Genomic DNA, 22,892 nt, shown 5'->3' with positions numbered 1-22,892 from the left:
CTTAAAGGTTTCAGACCCCTGCACTAGGTCAACAATGCCTTTTAATGTATTTTTATTGAACAAACCTACATTCCCAACATGCGCTTGAATCCCTCCAGCAAATGATTGACCAGAGGCACCTCTGTTATTGGGGTGATAAAGAAGCCAATTCCACTTGATACCACTAGATGGTGCTAAGTCATGTTTCTAGAACATAGCCTGCTGGCTATGAAGAAGAAATTCGATTTTGCTTGCATTTTAATAAGAAACACTTTTCAAACTAATATGAGAACTAAAACACAGCTATCCTTTGAAATTCGTACATCTCTGAATTTTGAGATGCAACCAAATAACATGTACCAAAATGCAAAAAGGCATGGAAAGAAGATGCAAAAATGCTCTACACCAGGAGGGAGGAATCACTTTCAAAAATGTGTATGTCAGTTAAAACTTCATACAGAAATGTGTTTATTAGGAGAAATTCACACTAAAACGCTAATGAATTTCCATGAGGGTTAAAAAAAAAAGAATAAAGAATTGCAGGTTGCTGTGGAAATGTGGAGCACTGAGTTGAAGAGTGGAAGGATGAGAAACTGAGATAAACCAAAACTGACAGATTCAGCTGTACCTACCTGCTAGTTAGTTCAAATGTGAAAACGACAAGGAGACTTTGGCACCTTAAAGATGGAGAGTGGAATTCAACATCATTCCACAAGATTGTCATGAGCACAAGCATTTCTGAACCATCACATGCTCTTCTGGGGTTTCTTCTGACTCTCCTGAGCAGATCTGTGGAGGCCATTGGGGGCGCGCAGGTGGACAAGAGGGGGGAACCCCATTGCAGAGGCAGGTCTTTCTGGACTGGCTTCTGCTAGCGCAACTTAGTTGAATCCAGCCTCAACAGATTTATTATGGCATAAGGTTTCATGGACTTTATGGACTGTCCACTTCATCAGATGGACATTCATTGGACTGTGGTCTAGGAGAGCTTATGCTGTAATAAATGTGTTAGTCTTTAAGGTGCCAGAAGAATCTTTTCTATTTCTGCTGAAAGAGACTAACACACCTATCCAGACAAATTTAGACAACACAGAGGAAGTCCAGAGGAGCTGTTCAGCACACCATCAGGTCCAGCTGTCCTGGTTTCAGTTATTAATGGCAGGAGGTTGTGGACACACTGCTTGAAGGGACTTGTCCTCTCAACTCTTGCTCATCTTGGCTTATTCAGTCTAGCTGAGAGGGAATCATTAGGTGGGTCCAAGGAATCACCAGTGCCTTGTTGTAGGGGAGGGGGTGCCACCTGCCTTGAAGGAGGCGGTTGTGGTGTACCACCTCCTCAAGGGGCCCTCCCTGACCCCATAAATGTCAACCTGGTGTCCTGCTTTCGACTCCAGCTCCCATCAGCCCCAGCCAGCTCAAAATATCTGGTTGGCACCAAGTGGCAAGAGGTAGACATAGGGTTTGAGGATGAAATGATGGACAGGAACTTCTGCCTAACTTGGATTGCCCAGCAGAAGGCAGTTGCAAAGTTTACTCAGTTGCCCCCTGAAGGAAATGGGGCAAAAGTATTTTGACTCCCTGAGGTTAAGCTCCTGAGGTGAAGACAAAAAAATTAAACTGCCTCTGAGAGTTTGAGGCAGTGATACACAAGAAGGAGAAGTTGGGAACGGGCCCTTTCTGGCCACATTGACTGGATGTGAAAGAAGGGTATGTTTGAAGGCAGGGACAAGAATCCTCCCTCAGATAAAGCACCTGCCAACTATAGTTTAAAGAATTAAGTGTGACTGACCAAGAGAGGCACTTTGTGGGCAACACAAGCAGATGACTGAGCTCTTTGGTTAGTCCCACTGGCAATATTTAAAAACCTACTGAGGAGCAGGGGGAGCTGACCCCAGTGAAAAACCAAGATTTGGGTGCTTAGTTCAGCAGGCTCAACAAGTTTTGGGAGGAAGGGATGAAGGTTGCTGACAAGGTCATTATAGCTTTTATAAGCTGCACTTTTAACTAGAAACCCCGCCTTCTGCCCCCTCCCCCTGTCCTACTAGATGAAATGGAATCAAACCATTAGGAAATAGTTATCCTCATCATCAGAGTGAGAGTGAATTTATGCAGGTCTTCCCCAACCTGGTGCCCTCCAGATGTTGTTGGACTCCAGCTCACAGGAGCCCCATCCAGTGTGGCCAATGATGATGGGAGCTGTAGTCCGACAACATATGGAGGGCACCAGGTTGAGCAAGGCTGATTTTATGTGGATGAATTGGTGGGAGAAAGGAGAATGGCTGCAAAGCAAGGACAAGATTTGAGGGTTAGAATATGAGAAATGGTCATGAGTCTTGTGGAGACATCATGGAGAGGGCAGTCAGATGACAAGAAATGGGAGGAGATTGGGAAACTGGAGGAGTCTAACCAAGGGGAAGGTCCTAGTGGGTTGGCGACCTCCAGATTCCAGGAGGAGTCTGATCCCAGAGACACATGGATCTAGGGGAAGGGCTGAGCGGGTAAGTCATGAGAATGGCTCACTTCCGCATGCAACATCACTGCCAGCTGAGAAGACTTGGGTGCCTCCCTATCGGCGCAGATCCACCCTCTCCTAAGGAAGCACTTGGGGATAAATCTGACAGCAAGACTCCACCTCCATCTCTAAGGACATGGAGTAGCAGCTGCAAGAACAAAGCAGTGTGAATTCCCCCCTGCCCCTCAGGTCAGTTGGCAGGTCTAAGTTGATGGTGGCAACCATATACAAGAAGAGCCATTGCAGATCAAGTCCCACAAGAGAGAGTGTCCATATCTCCACCTATGCTTCCCAGTGGAGAAGCCCACATGTTCAGTTTCAAGCCACCAAATACTGAGCCGTCAGGTGAGGAAACAACCCATGGAGTGATGAGCCTTGAATGTGTGAACTGGGCCCAGGTTCAGATGCCTGGAGGCCAGAGAGCATCCCAGCTCACAGGAAGCCATCATTTGGAGCCCCAGAAGAAGGCCTGTGGGTGGGTTGTGCTCAGTGCAGCATGACAAAACCCTTATAAACTGTGTGGAAAATTCCAGCCCCACTTAATCCCCAGGGCTTCTGAAAAACGGTGACATTCAGAAAAGATCCAAACAGGAAAGAATTAGCAGGAGAAATGCCTTTCTTATTGCGGCTGCCACGGCTGTGCCAGGAGTGAGTGCAAGCAGGAGCGGGCGGGCGGCAGCTGAGGGGCCCCCCCCCGCTCCCCCCCCCCCCGGCCTGCCTCTCTCTAAACACGCAGAGCTTACTTGGAAGATTAGGAGAGAACACAGCAAAAGACAACAGAGTTCCTTTTGTAATGGGGGTGGGATTAAGGAATCAAGTGACCGGTTGCAACTCCCAAGTGGGTTTCAGGCTTCTTAGAGCACCGTGCCACTGTCAGGTTCAATCACCCACAAGCCACAGAGGTGGGAAGAGGTGGAGTGTGGCGTGTGCCGACAAAGAACCTCGCCAGGACACATGCGAGGCCAAACGTCTCCAGTCCCAGCTGCAGGGCCAGAGCCTGCTTTGGTAAGTAGCTCCCCGAGGGCTGGTGTGGCGCTGTCCTAGAATGGGACAGATTTTCTTTTTGCTTAGGGATATATGTGTTTCCACTTTTTTAAAACAAGGCATCTTATTTAGTTTATTTGGGGCAGAGGGAGGCTGCCAGTTCTGTACATTTGGCCATCACGAGAATACTGTGTATACAGATGCAAAGGAGGGACCACCTGGGGTTCTTGTATCTTTCACAGGAGAGGAGGGTGGTGCAGCAGGTGCGGCCTCTCTCGTCCCTGAAGGTCAAGCAACTCTTGCCACAATTTCTTCTTGCATAAACTAGGTCTTGTTCTCCTTTGCGGTTGGCCATGGGGGTCTAAGGATGCACTTTAACATGCAAAAAAATGGCATTCTCACGTTGGGCATTCCAATGTTGACGTTTAAAATGATTTAATTTATGAAAGCTGTTCCCCTTCCTCCCCTAAAAAAAGCACATTGGCAAACTCTTTTTTCCTCAATGTACAAAATCCAGTGATCTACTGTTCTATGAGATCCGCAGAGTATTTGCATTATAAAGGCCCCCCGGTGGGTGTCACAGCTTTGTATTTTAGAACAATTCACCTGAAATAGCAACTACCATACTCACAAGTCTCGTTCCATGCAGAGGAATCCGTGAACTGTAAAATAGTAGGAAATGCCACCATCAGCTGTGTTTTCCAAGCCTGTGCATGTTTGCTCTGCTGTAGGTCCCACAGTCTTCAATGGGACTTAACTCTCCCAAGTAGGTTTACATAGGATGTTAGCCTCAGCCAGTCTAACAGTAAGGACGAAAGCTGTTTCAAGTGTGTTACAAGGTAGTTCCTCCATGTTATGTGACTTTGGATATGGATCCTTCCTTATTTTAACAGTGTACGCCTGTCTGCACATATAGAGTTTATAGGACTGTTTAGTGTCTGTAACTCCACCAGCTCCTGAGCCAAGGGAGCCTTAACCGGTGAGTACCAGGGAGAAGTTTGACTGGGGAAAACAATGAAGATACCTCTAACCGTAGGATATCAGAAGATGTATTCGCTTATTCTCAGATTCAGAATAAGGAGGAATTAGTGTTTTTGTTTCTCCATAGGTATTCCAGGTGCAGTACAAGGATATATTGAATCATAGTATACACCAATTTTTCCAACCCCACTGCTGAGGCAGAAAACCTGGTGCTATAGCATCTCTGAAAAGCAGCCATCCAGGCTTTTTTTTAATATCTCTAGCGAAGAAGAGCCCACCCAACACCTAATTCAAAGCACCCTGGCATCATATAATATAGAATATGCTCTTTCGCTTCACCGAATGCCACAAGAGGAAGCATCACAACTTTCTTTTCTTCTCTTCTTCTTTGGCAATCAGTGCATTCTCTCCTCTGCTTCTAGAAATTTGATTTGGCATGGTTAACCTTCCAGTTTCCTCCCACAGTAAGCAATATAGCAGGGCAGGGGGGCATTCTAGACTAGGAGGGAAAGGGAAAGGCACAGGACTTTCTATATACTGCTGAAGAATTCACGGGCATTATTTACACAGGCAAGGCTTGGAGTTTTCCATCTTTGGTAAAAATGCACTCCGCATTTGAATTGCATGAGAAAAATTCTACCTGGGTGCGGTGGAGGCGCAAAGGAAGTTGCCATAACAAAACACACACACACACAATCAAGGAATATCTTCAAGTGGTTCAAGTATGTGTGTGTGTGTGTGTGTGGTCATTTCCTTTATCTTTTCCACATTTGTGGATTTGTTGTGTTGTGAGTTTTGGAGGGTGAGGTGGGGGTGGGGGTAAGCTGTATTCCTAAATCCCTCCTAATTCCAGGGTCCAATGAAGATTCAAATGCTGGAATAGCCAGGCAAGTTTCTTGGTAATGGCACCTAAGTATGGGTCCTTAGGGTAACGAAGGAAATGGCTCTGTGCCAGAGAGGAAAGGGATGGGGCTTGTTAGTGTGAAGGACAAAGTTGTGTGTGAGCTAGAGGCTTGAAGCAGGCTGGACAGCTGCCTGGACACAACCATGCTTGATTTCTGCTGGAATCTAATGTGGTTATGGGAGAATGCAGATGACTGTAGTTTAGAAAATGAAATTAGCATTGGGGAACATTATCTGACTGGCATGTTTACCACCCATCTAGGAAAAAGGTGAAGGGGGCATTGTTTATGTGGTTATTCTAATATACACGATTTTAAAAGGTCTTCAGCAGCGTTGCTAGCATTGATGACATTTTTTAAAACAAAAGTATCTAGCTGTAAAATTACCAAATAGCAGCCCCAGACTAGACTGGGGGTTTATCTACACTCACTTTTTGTTGAGTGTGGGTTTTTTTTGGGGGGGGGCTGAGCTTTCCCCATGAGAACCTGCTCTTTAAGACTCAGTTGGAGCAAACATCAATTTGGGTTTCCCACAGATTGCTGTTTGCTCCAACTGAACTATAAAGAGTGGGTCTACACAGAGAAACTCTGGAGCAATGGGAAAAAAGGCGTTTGGACATGGAGTTTTAAGACACAGACCATGCCTGGAAAGCGTTGAGGAAAGGTAAGTGTGGATAAGCCCTGGCATTTTCTTGCTACCAATGCAGTCAGGTGCATAATCATCTTGGGGGAGGAGAGGGTTTGAGAGAGAGAAAGAGGCACAGCAAGACGGACAATGAAGCAGACAATATGCTTATTTGGGGGCTGAGCTATTCTTACAGATAGACTGGCTACCATACAACATTTCTGTGTTATGTATTTGGCATTACATATTGGAATAATCTTCAAGCTGCCTCTGGCAAACACGTGGCTAGGAACACAATAATATAAACACTGGGACATTGTGAAAGGTTCATCCATCACATTGAGCAACTCCAGGCGATGACATGGCTGAGCCAGGAAATCCACATCATCAAGATACTGTTAAACCTACATGGTCAGGGGGGAAAATATTCCATAGAAAACATTTTGTTGTGTTTCTGCCTGCTCGTCTAGCGGATAAGTTTGTGCATTTCTGTGAAACATGCATAGTACGTGCAGAAAGTCTCTCCCACCTTTTACTGTACCTTATTTCTGCACCATACTATACAATCATCCCTCCTGCTCACCCCTATCCAAACACAACAGTCCAAACCAAATGTTGTTATTGATGGTTTGTGGGGAAGGCCCTTCTGAGAAGCAACATACTTTGGTGCTCTCTTTAATGTGTAAACTATCTCCTGGGCAGCAGTCCAAACCTGAGTTGTTAGTACTACTGAATAAACTTTTTCTTACATCTCGCCTTTTCTTTTCCCATACTCCAACTTTCGGTTCCTTTAGATGTTACCCAATTTCCTTCTCCTTATTTTCCAGTGTTGCTTCTTTATTCCTGCTCACTTCTTGCCTCAGGAGGAAAAGTTTTCTATTTGAAGGACTATCATAGAGGAAAGTCTTCTGTTTCAAGGCATCCTTTATTCAATGAACCATCCAATCCAAGTCTGATGTAAAGGCAAATAATCTTAAGAAGAGAGAGCAGGGGTCTTGAATTTGCCCACCTTAGCACCTGGGGAGCAGACAGAGCAGGCACAGAGGACATCTGGCCCCAATCTTCTCCATCATGGGAAGATGCATTCTGTTTCTTTCCAAATTGCACAATGGAACTCCCTGCTTCTCTCCTCTCCCTGTAGGCCCCTGTGCACTCTCAATATCTGCGCATGATGGTTGGGGGAGCCTCGGGACACTATTTAAAGTGTTTGGCTGTGGTTGCCTTAAAATGCCTTGTATATGTGTATCCAATATAATCTGACATCCTTACTTTCTGGAACAAATCGTGTTTGTGACATCAAGGATCCACCCACTGAGATCCTATCACATACTTTTTTCCAACATGGAAAATATGTCCATGCAAGAAAAAAGCATGCAACAAATGCAGCTTATCATGTACGGTGATGGACATTTATTCTGCTGACCTGTATATCTGATCATTGATATATGGTTAGATAGATAGAAACTTTATTTGCATTAGCCACTAGCCATAGCAATCTATATATGGTTTTCACAGTATATGTCCATCAGCATTTGTTGTCAAATTGAGATTGATTCATTGGGGCTATTATCATCAATTTACTAATATGTTTCTACACAATAGTCTCAAGACCGTGTACATTAAAAACAGTTAAAAATACAAAAAAGCCAATACATTCCAAACAAAACCAGAACCAAACAGAAGGGCCCATTTATCCGGCTGGGAAAGCCTGTCAGAACAAAAATGTCTTCATTTGTTTCCTAAAAGTGGATGCCTGTCATATCTTGATAGGAATTCTATTACAGTGGTACCTCGGGTTACATACGCTTCAAGTTACATACGCTTCAGGTTACAGACTCTGCTAACCTAGAAATATTATCTTGGGTTAAGAACTTTGCTTCAGGATGAGAACAGAAATCGGGTGGGGGCGGCGCGAGGTCCCATTAGCTAAAGTGGTCTTCAGGTTAAGAACAGTTTCAGGTTAAGAACGGACCTCCCGGACAAATAAGGTACGTAACCAGAGGTACCACTGTATTGCACGGAACAGGGGCAGTCACTCAAAAAGCTCTGCTCCGAGTTACTGCAAGGCTACCTTCCCCCTCTTCTCACACAAACACAATGAAATTGCATATAGTTTTGCCCAGTGCTTCCTTGCTTCCGTGGGTGTTGCTGTGTAAAAAAGAGGTGCCAGTATTCCTCTCAATAAAAGTGCTGTGGGTGTCAGCACAAAATGGCTGCCATGGGCAGCAAAAAAAAAAAAAAGGTGATGGTTCCCTGCCCTGGTAAGAACCTTCACCCACAAAAAAGCACTGATTTTATCCAGGTTATCCAATTCCCCAACCTGCCAAAGCTGGTTTTGTCTTTCTACAGGACCCGCTCTCCCGCAATGGGCCTCAACCCCCATCATGTCGTTGTTTCTTTCTTAGCAGGCCTTGTGATGACAGTGACATACACATACCGTGTAGCTGATGCACGCCTGGGCACCTTCTCACAGCTGCTGCTCCGATGGAAAGGGAGCATCTACAAACTCCTCTATTGCGAGTTCTTAATCTTCATCTCTTTCTACTTCGGCATCAGCCTCATCTACAGGTGAGCACAGGCATTTCTTTTAAGCCTGTTGGTTTCTTTAGGGTCTTTCTTCACGCATCATGCAAGCATGTTTTAGATTTGGCACAAGACTTCTGCAGGGGAACAATTGGTAGAGGACGGCTCAATATTTCATTCCCTTGTAGCCGATCAGTCTTCCTTTTGAGAGACAGGGAAGGAGGAGCCTGTACTTCAGGGTCTGCCTCCTCCTCCTCCTTTTAATCTGCATTCCATCCAGGAATAACTCCAGAGGGTAAGAGAGGGGATAGTGGGTGTCCCGTCAAAAATGCTTCCCGCTACGCTTTCTGCTCCCACTTAAGTAGAGCCAGAAAAACAACACAGCTTAATATGAACCACAGCAAACTAATTGTCAAAAAAAAAACAACAAAAAAAAACCCCACAGTAGATTTGGGCCTTCGTTTTGAGCTCATTCTTTGGAAAGGCAGTGGGTGCTTTTAAGGAAAGAATGTTTCCCTCCCCCTCTCCCCAAACTCCAAAACCAACAAACAGGAGTCTGTTGAGCTGTAGGAAGGAGGCAGATCTCCAGAGAGGAGGCCTGAGGCCGGGCACAGTTGCCTGACTCAACCAAGGAGGTTGTCAGTGACTCAACCAAGGAGGTTGTCAGTGGAGGTTGTCAGAAGTCAGTGGGGAGGGTGTTTTTCCATGTGATCCGCAGGGGATCGGAAACATAGCACCTAAATTTTTATTTATAAAATCTGAAAACAGACCCAACGGTGGGGGGATTGTGTTCAATCTTGTACTAGAGCTGTGCAATGGAGGAAACATAGAACCATAAAGAAAAAAATATTCTAAAGATTATATTTCCCCTAGATTTGAGTGTTTTGAATGCTCAGAGAAACGTGAGGTTCTTATATAAGCAAAGCGTTACATTGCTACATTGAGGGACAACATCTTACTGCACACAACAAATGAAAACAAAAGTGAATTTGTTGTACGGTATCGTCCAAATAGCAACAAGGGCCCATGATTCTGCAGGAAGCTCTTTTTCTTCCTTTTTGCTTTTCTCATTACCCATTACTGAGAAATCCCCTTTGTAGTTTTGAAACTGGAAATATTCCCCTGTGCTTCCATTACAGGCTGGTTCTGAATGAGAGCCAAAGGCTGATGTTTGAGAAATTGGCTATGTACTGCAATAGCTATGCCGAACTGATCCCGGTGTCCTTTGTACTAGGTAAGGCATGTAAAAATGGGGAAAGAATGGTGTGAAACCCGTACATTATTTATTTGCTTATTTGTAACATGTATAGCCAGGGCAAGCGAAAACATTTTGGTGCTTGAGGCAGAAAATCCAAAATGGTGCCTCACCCATCCCTAATATCTCTCTATCTGTACCTAGAATGATCAGTAGCAAAGCACTTCAGCTGAGAATCACAGACTGTTGTTTCTCAATTATAACAATAGGGAAATATTTTTCTCCCTCTCTCATAACATCCTTTTGAAGCTGAATGTTGGAAAATTTGGAACACACAAAATAAAGTACTTTTTCACAAAGGAGGACATAATTAGGCTATGACAGCTGTTCCTGCCTGGCATGAAATCTGAAGGCTGCTGGAGAATTTCTCACACCCCTTAAGAAACACCAGACAGAAGTTCACATAAATAGGTCTTCTCTGAGAGGCAAGATGGCTCTCTGCCAAGAGTACCATTCTTACTGACAGTTTCATGTCAGGCTTTGACAAAGCATTCTCCATACTCTGGGCTCATAAGACTATGAGGAACAGTGTGGTAGTGCCCATTCTGACAGGGTACTGCTAAATGAGAGAAGAGCAGGGCTGAGGGATCTTTCTCACAGATCAACTGCATATACTGCAGATAAAGATCTCTCAAGATCAGGCATTACAGCCAGGGTGCTGAGCATATAATGAGGCCACCCAGAGTCAAGCAAACATAATTTGTATTCCAAAGATTTTCAGCTTTTTTCAGTTTTGTGAGACAAAAAATTGAACATACACAAGTAATGTCTTCTGAAAGCTCAAAATGGAAAAGGTTTGTGGCTCAGAGCTTGTGTGTGTGTCCCAATTTTGCTCAAATTGGATCTGTTCCTGCAGCCTTTTCCTTTTCGTTCCTATCATCCTCACTAACCATCTCTTTGTTTTCACGCTAGGCTTTTATGTCACCTTAGTGGTGTCTCGATGGTGGGGACAGTACGAGAGCATCCCATGGCCTGACCGCATTATGAACCTGGTCTCAAGTAGCGTGGATGGGAAGGATGAGTATGGCCGCCTCCTTCGGCGCACGCTCATGCGCTACATCAATCTGCTGGGTGTGCTGATCTTGCGCTCGGTCAGCACTGCTGTCTTCAAGCGATTTCCCAGCATCGAACATATTGTGACAGCAGGTACTATCCATCGCAGTGATGACCAACTAAGACAAAATGTGCTTAAAGTGATTCCCATCCTCCGTGCCACAAATGAAGACGTCCAGGGGGACCCTTTTTGAGATGCCAAGAGTTGGTTAGAGGAGGGAGGAAGGCAATCTTGCTTGTTAATTACATTTATATCCTGCTTTTTTTTTCCTCCAAGGAAACTAATAGGCAGTTTACAGCGTTATCTCCGTTGCTTTTTATCCCTACAACAGTCATGTGAGGTAGTTTGGATTGAGAGACAGTGACTGGCCCACGGTGACTCAGTGAGCTTTAGGACTGAGCATTGATTTGAACTTGGGTCTCCCCTTTTCTAGCCTGAGATTTAATCTTCCACGCTACACTGGCCCTCAATCTTTGATGCCTTCAGCCTATCAAATCTAAGGGTTCAGGACAACTGGGCAAGTTATAATTGTTATGGGACCCACTCTGAAGCTACCGTTAAGCTCTTCCCACTTCTCCAAGTGGTTAGCAGTTCTAGGGGTACAGCACATATCCAGGTTTGGTTTCCTTTGGAAGGTGGTCATTGGAAGCTTTTGGTGTTTTGTACGGTATTGGCCCGAATATATGCCACACTTTTTTTCCAAATTCCGACCATGAAAAGTTAAACTGCAGCTTAAATTTGTGACCTTACAAAAATTGGGTTTTACGATATCGCTGCTGAAACAGACATACGGTAAAATGGAACAGGTGTGAGTGCCTGTGGAATTTTAAGTGAGCGACTTATATTCGAGTACAGTATTGTCTCTTTTTTCCTTTTCCCCCTTGAATTTTAAAGGTGCTGCTTATATTCGGGTACGGCTTATATTTGGGCCAATATGGTAATATCTGTGTTTATTTACAAATATATATTTGTTTTTGTGCTGTCTATTGTGTTATTAATTTTTGCTGTTTATTTTTAAGGCGCTTCAATATTATGAGGTCCCAAAAATTGTTTTTGAGATCAACAGGTTTATTTCCTCTCCAAAATACAACCTGCGTGACAGGATTCCTGTAAACTGTCCTCCTCCTCTCCCCCATCTTCTTGTCTGCATAGGCCTGATGACTCCAGAAGAACACAAGAAGTTTGACAGTTTAAATTCACCCCATAACAAGTTCTGGATCCCCTGCGTGTGGTTCTCGAACCTGGCAGTGAAGGCACGTAATGATGGAAGGATCCGTGACAGTGTGCTCCTGCAAGGCATCTTGAATGTGAGTTCATGATATGCAAGTGGGTGTCAGCCAGCCATGCTGTAGTCTCCTGAACAGAGAACATCAGGTCTCTCTCCAGGAAGGAGCAGAGGCAGAATAATTGCTGCAGGCCATCAAGGATGGGATAGGATGATAGGCATCTTAAGACCAGACAGGACAGTGGTATGCGGGGAGCTGCGGACCCAAAACCTTCTGTGTCCCTACTGGCAAAATAACAAAACAATATTGCAATTGGCAGTGCTCACTTTGGGCTCAGAAATGGCAAGTCAATAGAAAGGATAAAGCAGGGTCATGTGAGTCTGTGATGTGCTTCAAGGACCACAAGGAGGAACCCCTCGCAAAGAGCAGAAGGATGAGAAAAGGAGGGAGACCTGCTTCACTGGGTGCTTCCACACAGCAGCTGATTGTGACTCAGTGCTGCTCATGAACGCAAGTTTTTCACAGTGTCCACACAATTTCATCCTCGTTAAAACACCACCCCTGCCTCCCCATTTAATCTGGATTTACCAGTTCCGGATTTATTTCTTTTTAACTTAATGGGTTTTCCATAGAAACAATAAATCCTGATTAAATGGGAAAATACAGTGGGATGGCAATTTGATGAGGACATTGTGAGAGAAACACTCTTAATATTTTTGCATTCTCCCAAGTTTCCTCTTATGTCTACAAAAACAGGACTTTTCGTGTTGCGGCATCTGCCCTCTGGAATGTGCTCCCAGTAATCATCAGACAGGTGCATATAGTACTGGCATTTAAGCATCTCCTTAAAACGCATTTGTTCATCCAGGCTTTCCTTGAGAGGCAATCCAGTTAAGCTGAGTTATTAATCTGATTCATTGATGCATTATTTGTAATTTGATTTTATTTATTATTTTATGTTGTTCACTGCCTCAATATTTTTTAAATGTTTGGCAGTATACAAATATTTGCAAAGAAACAAATAATATAGGCAAAATGGGGAGGGGATGACTCTGTGGTGGATCATCTGTACCTCTATCAGTACTTGTCCTTCCCTCAAACAGGAAATGAACACTTTGCGCAGTCAGTGTGGGAGACTCTATGGGTATGATTGGATCAGCATTCCATTGGTCTACACACAGGTGAGAACTGTTATATATTCTCCAGACAAAATTAAATGCGTCTTGGTCCCACTTAAGCTAGCTAGCTCACTTAACCCTCATTTATTTCAATGGGATTTAAAATAATCAAACTTGCTATCAAAATGCAAAGCAAGCTGGAGCAACTCCCATACAAGGAAGCGCAACAACATTTGGGGCTTTTTAGTTTAGGAAAAAAGGGGTGAGTTGAGAGGGCATTGGCTGAGCTTCATGCTCCGGCACCGAGGGGGGGGGAGGGGCGGAGAGCAGGCGGGGGCAGGGCTGGTGCACATCCCCGGGGCGTGGTGCGCCGCCCGCAGGGGTGTGGCACGTGTCCTGGAGGTGTGGCACGCTGCCTGCGGGGGCGCAGCCACGATGGCACCCCACCGGGATTGCGCTGCCGGGGGTGGTGCGCTCCCCCCGCACTCCTCTTCCTCCGCCAGTGGGAGAGGGGACATGAATAGAGTGGGTCCCCCCCCCCCACTTTCTTTCTCCTAATATTAGAATATCTGGGGTTATGCAAAAAGGCTAGATGATTGGAGTTTCAGAGCAGACAAAAGGATGTATTTCTTCACAGAGTGCATTATGGAATTTGCTCCCACCAGATGTGATGAAGGCCACCGACGTAAGGCAGTTTTGAAGTGGGATATTAAAAATCAGTGTAGGATAAGGCTGTCAGTGGCAGCTGGTAGTCATGGTGGCTGTTACTACTTCCAGGAGTAGAGACAGCAAGCTTCCGAATACCAGTCACTTGGCAATGGCCGCAGTAGACAGCTGTTTCTGCATGCCCTGCTTGTGAGCATAGGCATCTGGTTCACCACTGTGGGAAATGGAAAGCTGGGCTAGATCAGCCTTTGGTCTGACCCAACAGGGCTCTTCTATTATTAGCCTCGGAATACATCCAAAGTCCTCATGTACAAATATGTACCTGCACTTAAACCCCTTCCACTTAAATATCCAAGTGGGAGAGAGGTTACTGGTTTGTGGTTGTTACCTTTGCTTTCATTTTTATTGTGTATTTTGTGTTTTTATCTTGTATTCTTTATGTTGTGAACCGCCCTAGAATCTACAGATGAAGGGCGGTATACAAATTTAAGAAATAAATAAAATTGTTAGCTTTCCCCACCACAACCACAGATATGCATACTGCACGCATGATCTTCTGTAGTTTTCACACCCAATCCTTGCATCACCTTCTCATGTAACCTTTGTTTATGAATCCCATACACACAACTCTAGTGTGCCAGACATTGTATGCTCAAGTCACAAAGTCTTATGCGGTTGCAGTCAAACACATAGCACATAAGAACTCCCCATACAATGACAGGGAATTTCCATGACTGATGATTTTGGGTCCTTATTTTCTCTGAGTATATGCTCTTTTTCTCCTTGAGCATATCAAAACTTGCCCTACTAGCTCACTCCCATCCACTGAATCATGTTCTTGCCTGAGCCCTACAAACACAGCTTCACAGCTCTTGGCATGCTGTTCCTGCCCTCTGTGCAAAAGGAAGGCTGTTATCTACATTAGACACCAGGCATGTTAACTGCTCACCACCGCCCAAACTGCAGCCTCGGGGTAGACATTATGGTGCCAGCTTCCTCGCATGTCTTATGCAACCCTGTTGCTTAAATAGTGCATTCTGCCAGACTCCGTTGTGCCGAGAAAAGGGATTTCAGGTTAATGGAAGGTATATATCGAACCCTGCAAGCCAGGATGAAAGGCAGATAAAGGTCAAGGCTGTACATGCACAGTCTATTTCCATGAATTTGTTTTCTGCATAGCCATAGGGACTTAAATGATGACAGGCGGCATTCTGAGCCAGATTTTGGATTTCAAATGATGTAGAAATGATATGGGACATTAACCATGGTGCCTTTAGCGGTCCCGTATATTGGAAAGATCAAATAGTGAATTGTAAAACTCAAAAAAGCTAAAGAATTAGTAGAGAATTTAGAGCCAGAGTAGTTCTTTTAAGGCAAAAGGGATGAGGAAGTGAGACAATAACTGAGTTCTTCAAAATCTTTGGGGCTTTCCAGACAAAGGTCCTTTTTCATGGAAATATAACCATGCTTTCACTTAGGGCTTTTCTAATACTAGCCACATTTTAAAAATCCCCATAGATCTTCCCAGTGTGGAAGCAAATGGGCCTGAACTTGTTGCAAGAAGATAACATGGGTTGTTGTTTTTTTGTATTGAAACTGTACGAGGGATTCACTCAAGTACTGGAAGATGTGGCTGAAGTTTCTGGAAGAAGAAAAAAAGGAATGAAAAGAACCAATGGAAGGGGTTTAGAATGGTGGTGCTTACCCATATGGTAGGCAGGTGGGCGAGGGGCAGGTGATGTGTCTTGCAGCAGTCTCATAGGCATTTCAGACCCCATTGGTACATGTGGCATCAGTGAAACCACAGCAAAAGAACACAGTTGTGCTTGTTGAGGGCAAGAAGCTTGCTTTCTTGGGTTAGTGACTTTAGTCTGGGTCATAATGATACTACCCCTGCAGAAGCACTTCCTTTTGTGAACCATAGCTCAGTAATGGCTGTGCAACCCCCACCCCAATAAGCTACGGTGCCTTAAAAGGCCCTAACACACTGTGTCTCTTTCTCCAAGGTGGTCACAGTGGCCGTTTACAGCTTTTTCCTAGCTTGTTTAATTGGTCGACAGTTCCTGGACCCTGCAAAGGAGTATCCTGGCCACGAGATGGATCTCTTTGTGCCCATCTTCACCTTCCTGCAGTTTTTCTTCTATGCTGGTTGGCTAAAGGTCAGTTCAAAGAAGAGAGTGTGGATTCCCCCAGGAACTTCTGCCCATCAGGATAGAACTTCTGAAGTTCTTTTTTGAGTAGCTGAGATACCCTGAAGCCACTTTAGACAGAGGCAAATCCAGGATTTATAGAGTGGCCCAAAGTCCACGTGATGGCGGCAGACCTAGATCTTCAAACATAGGTCTGTGCATCCACGGATAACTGGAAGATGGTGGGTGATTTAAAGGACCAAAGGGGCATGCAAGTGCGAGGTGCTGTGCCTTCTGTTCTAGCCACCACCCTTACCTCTGCAGTCCATCCCATCAAGAGGTTTTCTTTCTAGTGAGCTAGCTTACAAATATATATTATTAAGCTGCTGGAGCTGGCAAGGTCTTCTTCAAATGCAAATTGTATTGGTAAGGCAGTGCATAGCAAGCACTTTTTTACAAAGTGCCAGATCCTTTTGGTCTGTTAACCTTGCCTTTTAATCCTGCTGACTGGGCAAGATAATATTGTCTTAAATATAATAGTGAAGCCCATTTTTAAAAGCAATCTGGACCATCCTTAGTTCCACAACTAAGGAGCTATTTTCATTTCATTTAAAACCATTTCTAAATGGCATAATATGTAACAATCTCTAACCAGTATGTAAGAGTACAAAACAAAAGCAATGAAACATTATCATAAAGCTAAAAATACAACATATAAACCAGTAAAACAGCATTATGAAAACATAAACAGGATTTCAGCAAAAACAGACCAACCTTCTGAGTCAATGAAAGCCTAGGCTAACAGGTATGGGTGGTATTCAACTAAGCTTTACTTGACTTAGTCATGTCCATTAATTTCAGTGGGTGTACTCTGAGTAAAGCTTCGTTAACTACCAACCTATGTCTTCACAAGACACCTGAAACAACTGATGGATGAAATTTCATGTCCAGTGCTGATCAGCAATGCTTTCATTGCACACATTTCACAGGTAGCTGAACAGCTCATTAATCCATTTGGGGAGGATGACGACGACTTTGAAACCAACTGGCTCATTGATAGGAATCTCCAGGTGAGTCTGAGGCCTGGCTATTACAGCACTCAGAGAAGGCCTTTTTATGCTTCCCACAGGGCAGCTCTTTCCCCTTTGAGGCTCAACACTCCTTCCCAGCGATTCATTAGACACCCAGCATTCAATAAGATGAAATCATGGCTCTGAGAAAAAGCTTCATATAGCATTAGCAGGTCTCTGAGCCAAGCATGACTTTCTTGGTGAGTGGCTTTGTTATCAGAAGGCCTAGTGTGCGTCTAACTTAACGTATGACATTTCAAGATGTTTCTATATCAAAATTTGGAAGGAGGCTTCCCATACTCTCCCCTCCTTGAGCTTTTACTCTTTACTGCACTTTGATCATTTGCTTGCTACTCATGATCTCATGCTGCTTCCTGTACATCAAAGGCAGCTCATAACCAACCTTTCCTCCTAGGCAGGCCTGCACAAGTTGTGGTCCACCAAGCTGAGCATAGCCCCACTCAGCCATGAGCTGAGCCTACTACAGACGCCATAAACCTCCAGCTTTTTTTTTTTTTGTCTGCCTGGGACTCGCCCACTCAAAAAAGGAGAGGGTTATCAAGACTCCAGCAAGCCACAATAATATAGTTATCTTAGTGAGCTGCTCTATTATCATAAGCTCTCCAGCACTCTCAACTGAACACAGTCATCACCTCAACCATTCTTAAATTGCAGCCGCCCCCCAAATTATTAGAAATGGATGTTTTCTCAGAAATGGAAGAATAAGAGCAAACGCATTCACAGCCCCATTGAGTTTTGATCCCATTGTGTCTTGTCTACGCAGGTCTCCCTTATGGCAGTGGATGAAATGCACCAGGACCTGCCCACCCTGCAGAAGGACCCATATTGGAACGAACCAGACCCACAGCCACCCTACACAGCAGCAACTGCGGATTATAAGCGGACATCTTTCCTGGGCTCGACCTTTGACATCAGGCAAGTGAAGCTACCTAAAGCAACCCTTTCCCGACCCAGGAGATGAAGTAGGCGTTTGCCTATGGAAGCTCATGACATTATACACGTGTTTGTCGTTATAGTTCCACAAGAGTTTTGAGAATTACTAGCAGAAAACCCAAGGAGGAGATAAAATAACATGTTGCAGTGGGGAGTGCTCCTGTTCAGGGTTCCAGCCAGACAGCCAGCCATGCCCTCTTCCTGCACACAAAGTAATAAACCAGAAGAGGACAGTGTTCAACAGAACGTATTAAAAAAAAGCTTAAAACATTTTGTACTTCCGCAAGCCTGCTCTTGTGCATGGATGATGCCGTTTGGGCTACGTAAGGAGAATGAGTTTGCAGTTAGCATATAATTTGACATTCCTCCAATGCTCACACCACTCTTTTTACATCAGCTTCTACCAGAACGTGTCATTTGGCTGTTTTGAGGTGCTGTGGAGCTTGTTTTCGCTGTTGCTATGGTTCCCAGCAGAACCTCAGTCACCCAAACCACAAATAGCCAAATTCTTTGTGATATGTTGCCAAGACTCACCTCTTTAGCTCTGCCACACCTCACCTTGTGGCCTGCAGGTAATCAAATGAATACCACTGGCCAAAGTAATCAAGGCGCAGACTGCCAAATAAGCTGTTTATGAACATCTTCATCCTCTGAGGTGTTTGAATAAATAGGACTGTGCTATATGTCATGTCTGAGCAACGTGTCTCATAGGTCAGCTTCTCCTGGTGCAGGTTTTCATATTTTTGTTTTGTAAGCACACAAAGAGCCGGCCCTATCATTGGGCAGAGTGAGGCAGCCACCCCAGGCAGCTGATTTTAGATATCATAAGGCAGGAAATTGTTAGTGATTTATTATTGATTTTTTTTTACTGCCAAGGAGTGGGGAGAGCTGCTTGTGGAATTTTTTTTGCCTCAGGTGTCAAACTGACTTGATCAGCCTTGGATATTGCACCCCTTGACGAGGAGGAATTTTGCAGCAAAATGTCTTGGGCCAAACCTGGAAGTAACAAACAACCATGAGTAGACATGCTAGTACAAACACAGAAAGCACAAGAATCATTGACTGGCATGGTCAAGCACCTACCAAGTCCCATAAGTCAATAGTTGAGAGCCCCCTGGTCCCACCCCTTCTCCTCTTCCTTGCTGCTGCTGCCCACTTGCTCACCTCTTCTCTCTCTCTCTCTCTCTCTCTCTCTCTCTCTCTCTCTCTCTCTCTCTCCTCTCTCTCTCTCTCTGGCCCACAAAGGGGGTGAGCAAGTGAAGAGCCATGTTAGTGGGGAGCAGCAATCTGTGCCACATTTGCTTGCTCACTGGTTCTTCTCTGCCTGGTGAACACTGAACAGGTGACAGCAATAGTCAGGGGAAGCAGCAGCAACAGGGGCTGGAAGCGGGACCCCTGACATAAGTTGGAGAGAGGCGGTAAAGGGGCACTGAGGCTGTTTTCTCTCCAAGGGCTCTCCAGAACATGGAGATGGCACTGTTCAGAGTGCACCCAACATAGGAGTTTAGAGCCACCCTACATGTTCTAATCTCTCCAGTCACTGTGTGCAACTGCCTGTTTCCCTTCTCCAGCATGCAGAAAGAAGAGATGGAATTCCAACCCCTGGAACAGATTAAAGAGAACGAGGAAGCAAACCACTCCACCCCATTGCTGGGCCACATCAGCCGCTTCCTGAACGTCCAGTCCCCCACTTTCCCCAGGTCGTCCAGAATGAACCTGATGCGCCGGAGGAATGACAGTGTGCCTTCTTCCCCTTATTACGCCTACCCAGATGTGGGCAAACCCGGCAGCCCAACCAGTATCAACCAGCAAAGGGGAGACTGCTCCCCAGCCAGCTTCACCTCCCAGGACCAATGGGACAAGGCGGCCAGCAAGCTGAGAGAATTTGACGCCTTCATGTCCACTCCGTTCTACGAGAGGCCTGGCTTCTACAGCGCCCCACAGACGCCCATCAGCTCCATCCCCATGATCTTCCCATCCAGACGTCAAGGCCGCAAGAAGCCGCCTGCTCTCTCCAGCATCGCCGCCTGCTCTTCTTCTTTGAGGGACAACTCCACCAGCCAATCTCCTGGCAGAGCCAGCGACATGGACAGAAGTGAGAACTCTCTTGGATCGGGAACTAGAGAAACTTTTGTTTGGCCAACGGAGAAAGGCCAGGCTTCAGACTCCTTGGCAGTGACCATTGAAGAGGTGGCAAAAAACTTGAGCAATGGATCGAAGGAGATTGCCCCTTTGGGAAGCCCAGGAGGGCCTCTGTCCTCAGCGAGCTCGGCAAGTCCCAAGTTTCCTTTCTTTGCGGAGTCCCCGGATCCTGAAATGCAGGCAAACGTCAAGGGTCTGAAAGGCCACCGGCAGCCCTGGTTTACACCAGACCGCTCAGCAACTCCAAACCCAGACTACCCCACCTACCTCCACTCCTACGGTATCAAGACCCCTAGCAGCAATGGCCCTCCCACCTGCTTTCCCTTCACACCCTTGACATCCCCAGTGCTTGAGAGATCCCGTCTGGGCAAAGCAAACGCTGCTGTTGGCTCTGCCTCGGAGGCTTCTCCTGGAGGCATGGAGCAGGATTCGCCAACAGCGCCGGGGGCTGCCAGAGATGCAGGAAGTGGAGTCACCAACACTTATCATACCAAGGACCAGAGAAAGGCAGCCAGCTCTTCTCCCAATGACTCGGGCATCTCCCTAGCAGAAGGAGACTTTGTCGGGCTAATGGAAGTGATCATGGAAACCAGCGAGAGCACAGCTGATGAAGGGAAGGAGGCAGAGATAACTAAATGAAATGGGCTCACAGATGCGTTTCATCTAGGATGGCATGGTTTTTTAAAAAATGAAGTGGGTGCGCAGCCTCTTAAGAGACACCGGAATCACATAAAATGAGCTACAGAACAGCTGAGAAGGCAAAAACATTGGGTTGAACAGATCACACCATAGACAATGCATAGGCTTTTGCTTACATGCTGGTTAAGAGTCATTCAGGGCACTTGAGCACCACACGATTATGAAACCAGTTCTCACTCCAGCAAGCCAAGGAGAGTGTGGGAGTCCCAGAAATATCCCAGTTGCTCCCAAAGCACAATCCCATCCTTGAGTGGAGGATCAACAAGCATCAGAAAGCAGTACTAATTGGTCAGTCCCACCATTGCAAGGAAGAGGTCCGCCCAATGTTCTGAGACAATATAGAGTGATATAATCTTTTTGAGAATGAGAGTGAAGTTTGCTTCCACTTCTGACACTGTAGGAAAAAGAGGTGTCAGGTCTCAAAAATTTGGGGAGCACACACACAACAGCACTTATGGACAGAAAGATTAAGGCTGTGGTTAAAAACCACTTGCTTGATAAGCATTAAGAGTTTTTTGCTGGCTGCCTAAGTCAACTGTAGGACAGATAATGAAGAAGCAGTTTTGCTGAGTGGCCGTAGCTTGATTACACTATATACAGAGCACCGTCATTTGCGCTGTATCCCTTTACTAAACACACATTAGCAATAGAGAGCATCACAGCTTTTATTTGCCTACAACCTATTTCTAAAAAGCAGGTGACAAGTCAACTGAAGAAAAAGTTTCAGTTCCTTGTAGCTTCAAATAGCACAAACAGAAAGCACAGCTAGACAATACCCCTGTTAAATTACAGAGAGTTGGATGTTTTGATCTGGCTATGTTTTAACACAGGATCTTGAGCCATTTACAGGTCCAATAAACGGCTCCTGTCAGGATATAGCAATTGCTGTAGCAACATTCACGGGGGGCAGGAAGAGAATCACTTACAAGTTTGGGTGTCAGCATTTGCAGAATCTCATGCTCACTAAACTGGAAACCTTGAAAAACACCTACACTTCTCAGGGTATCAAATGAGAACCACCTCCACTTTTTATTTTCTGCTACTGCTCTGCCATTTTGGCCTAGCGCACCACAAAGCACAGGAAACCCATTTGGGGCCATTGTTGAAAGTTCCAAGGAAGAAATCCCTTCATTGGATCTAATCCATTGGTTTTGGCATCTGTCTGTCTCGGTAGACAGTAGGAGAGTACGCCTTCGAGGGTGAAGTCAAATGGTTGGAGTTGTAACACCTGCTGTGGTTGCAGAGACTGATAATGGAAGGGACATGTTTTGTTGCAGCTGGGGCAGATTAAGGCATCCGGTTTAGTTACTTACAGGTGCACCATGGGGTTTCTTTCGGCACTTCTCCCAGCAGTCATTCATCCTCTCGTAGACACACAATCTAATCCACAGATAGGGAAACTGTGGTTTTCCAGATTAAGAGTCTCACGCTGTACCGACTGCTCGTATGAGTCACAGCCAAGAATGCCAGTGGTCAGACATGACTGTAGCCCAACATCTGGAGGGCCCCAGGTTCCTCATCCCTGATTTAATCTGTTCTTTGAGGAAGATTAACCTTTTTTCCAGTTTACAGGAGGGATTAAGATGGGTCAGAAACATACCAACTGTAAATGCAGTTATTAGTAAAGCAACAGACTGACTTCAAGAGAGTGTAATTTCTTTCCATTAAGGGTGGAGAGGCTTCAGGCATGCTTTAGGTATAAGCAAGGCTGCCTACATTCCACACAAAAGATTTCAACATAACCTGACATCAGCTATCATTAAAGGAAAGAGGAAAAAACCAAGTTTCTAAACCTTTTGGATAGGAACCTCTCCCAAATATTGTACTGAGGACACAAGATTAAGACAGAAAATCCCAAGCAGGGTTCTGTCGTGGACATGAATCAAGTTCCTAAAACTTCCCCCATAACTAGCACAAATCCAATGGTTAACTGTTTCCCTCCAGATATGCTTAACTACACTTGCATCATTCTTAAATTCTAGACTCATGTCAAAAGTTAACAAACTCAGAGCTGCCCCTAACAGTATGGAGTGCATGAAACAAACGGGAAAATTACTCTAGAATGAACCAGTT

General features: G+C 45.2%; 1 protein-coding gene and 1 long non-coding RNA gene across 6 annotated transcripts; one reads left to right on the top strand and one right to left on the bottom strand.

The window, feature by feature from the left end:
- The first annotated feature begins 3,277 nt into the window (after positions 1–3,277).
- On the top strand, positions 3,278–22,741 carry BEST1 (bestrophin 1). 5 transcript variants are annotated; one of them, XM_081883644.1, is made up of 10 exons: positions 3,278–3,496; positions 8,392–8,551; positions 9,646–9,740; positions 10,674–10,907; positions 11,968–12,122; positions 13,145–13,222; positions 15,832–15,984; positions 16,944–17,024; positions 17,809–17,960; positions 19,550–22,741. In XM_081883644.1, the coding sequence occupies exons 2-10, from the start codon at positions 8,400–8,402 to the stop codon at positions 20,757–20,759; spliced, it is 2,310 nt and encodes a 769-aa protein (XP_081739770.1). In that variant the 5' UTR covers positions 3,278–3,496; positions 8,392–8,399; the 3' UTR covers positions 20,760–22,741. The 5 variants fall into 5 exon arrangements, with proteins under 5 accessions (XP_081739770.1, XP_081739771.1, XP_081739769.1 ...); XM_081883645.1 differs by having other exon boundaries at positions 8,389–8,551; XM_081883643.1 differs by lacking the exon at positions 3,278–3,496 and adding an exon at positions 7,941–8,244 and having other exon boundaries at positions 8,389–8,551.
- Positions 5,523–8,500, bottom strand: LOC309353999. Its single transcript, XR_014162147.1, has 3 exons — positions 8,421–8,500; positions 6,733–6,935; positions 5,523–6,387 (listed from the first exon to the last, which is right to left on the bottom strand). It is a non-coding gene; the product is annotated as an uncharacterized lncRNA (long non-coding RNA).
- Positions 22,742–22,892: the final 151 nt, after the last annotated feature.

This window comes from Podarcis melisellensis, assembly GCF_964234715.1.
Source record: "Podarcis melisellensis genome assembly, chromosome: 1".
NCBI lineage: Eukaryota > Metazoa > Chordata > Lepidosauria > Squamata > Lacertidae > Podarcis > Podarcis melisellensis.
The sequence above is the reverse complement of the archived record's forward strand: the minus strand, read 5'-3'. Positions and strand labels throughout refer to the sequence as shown.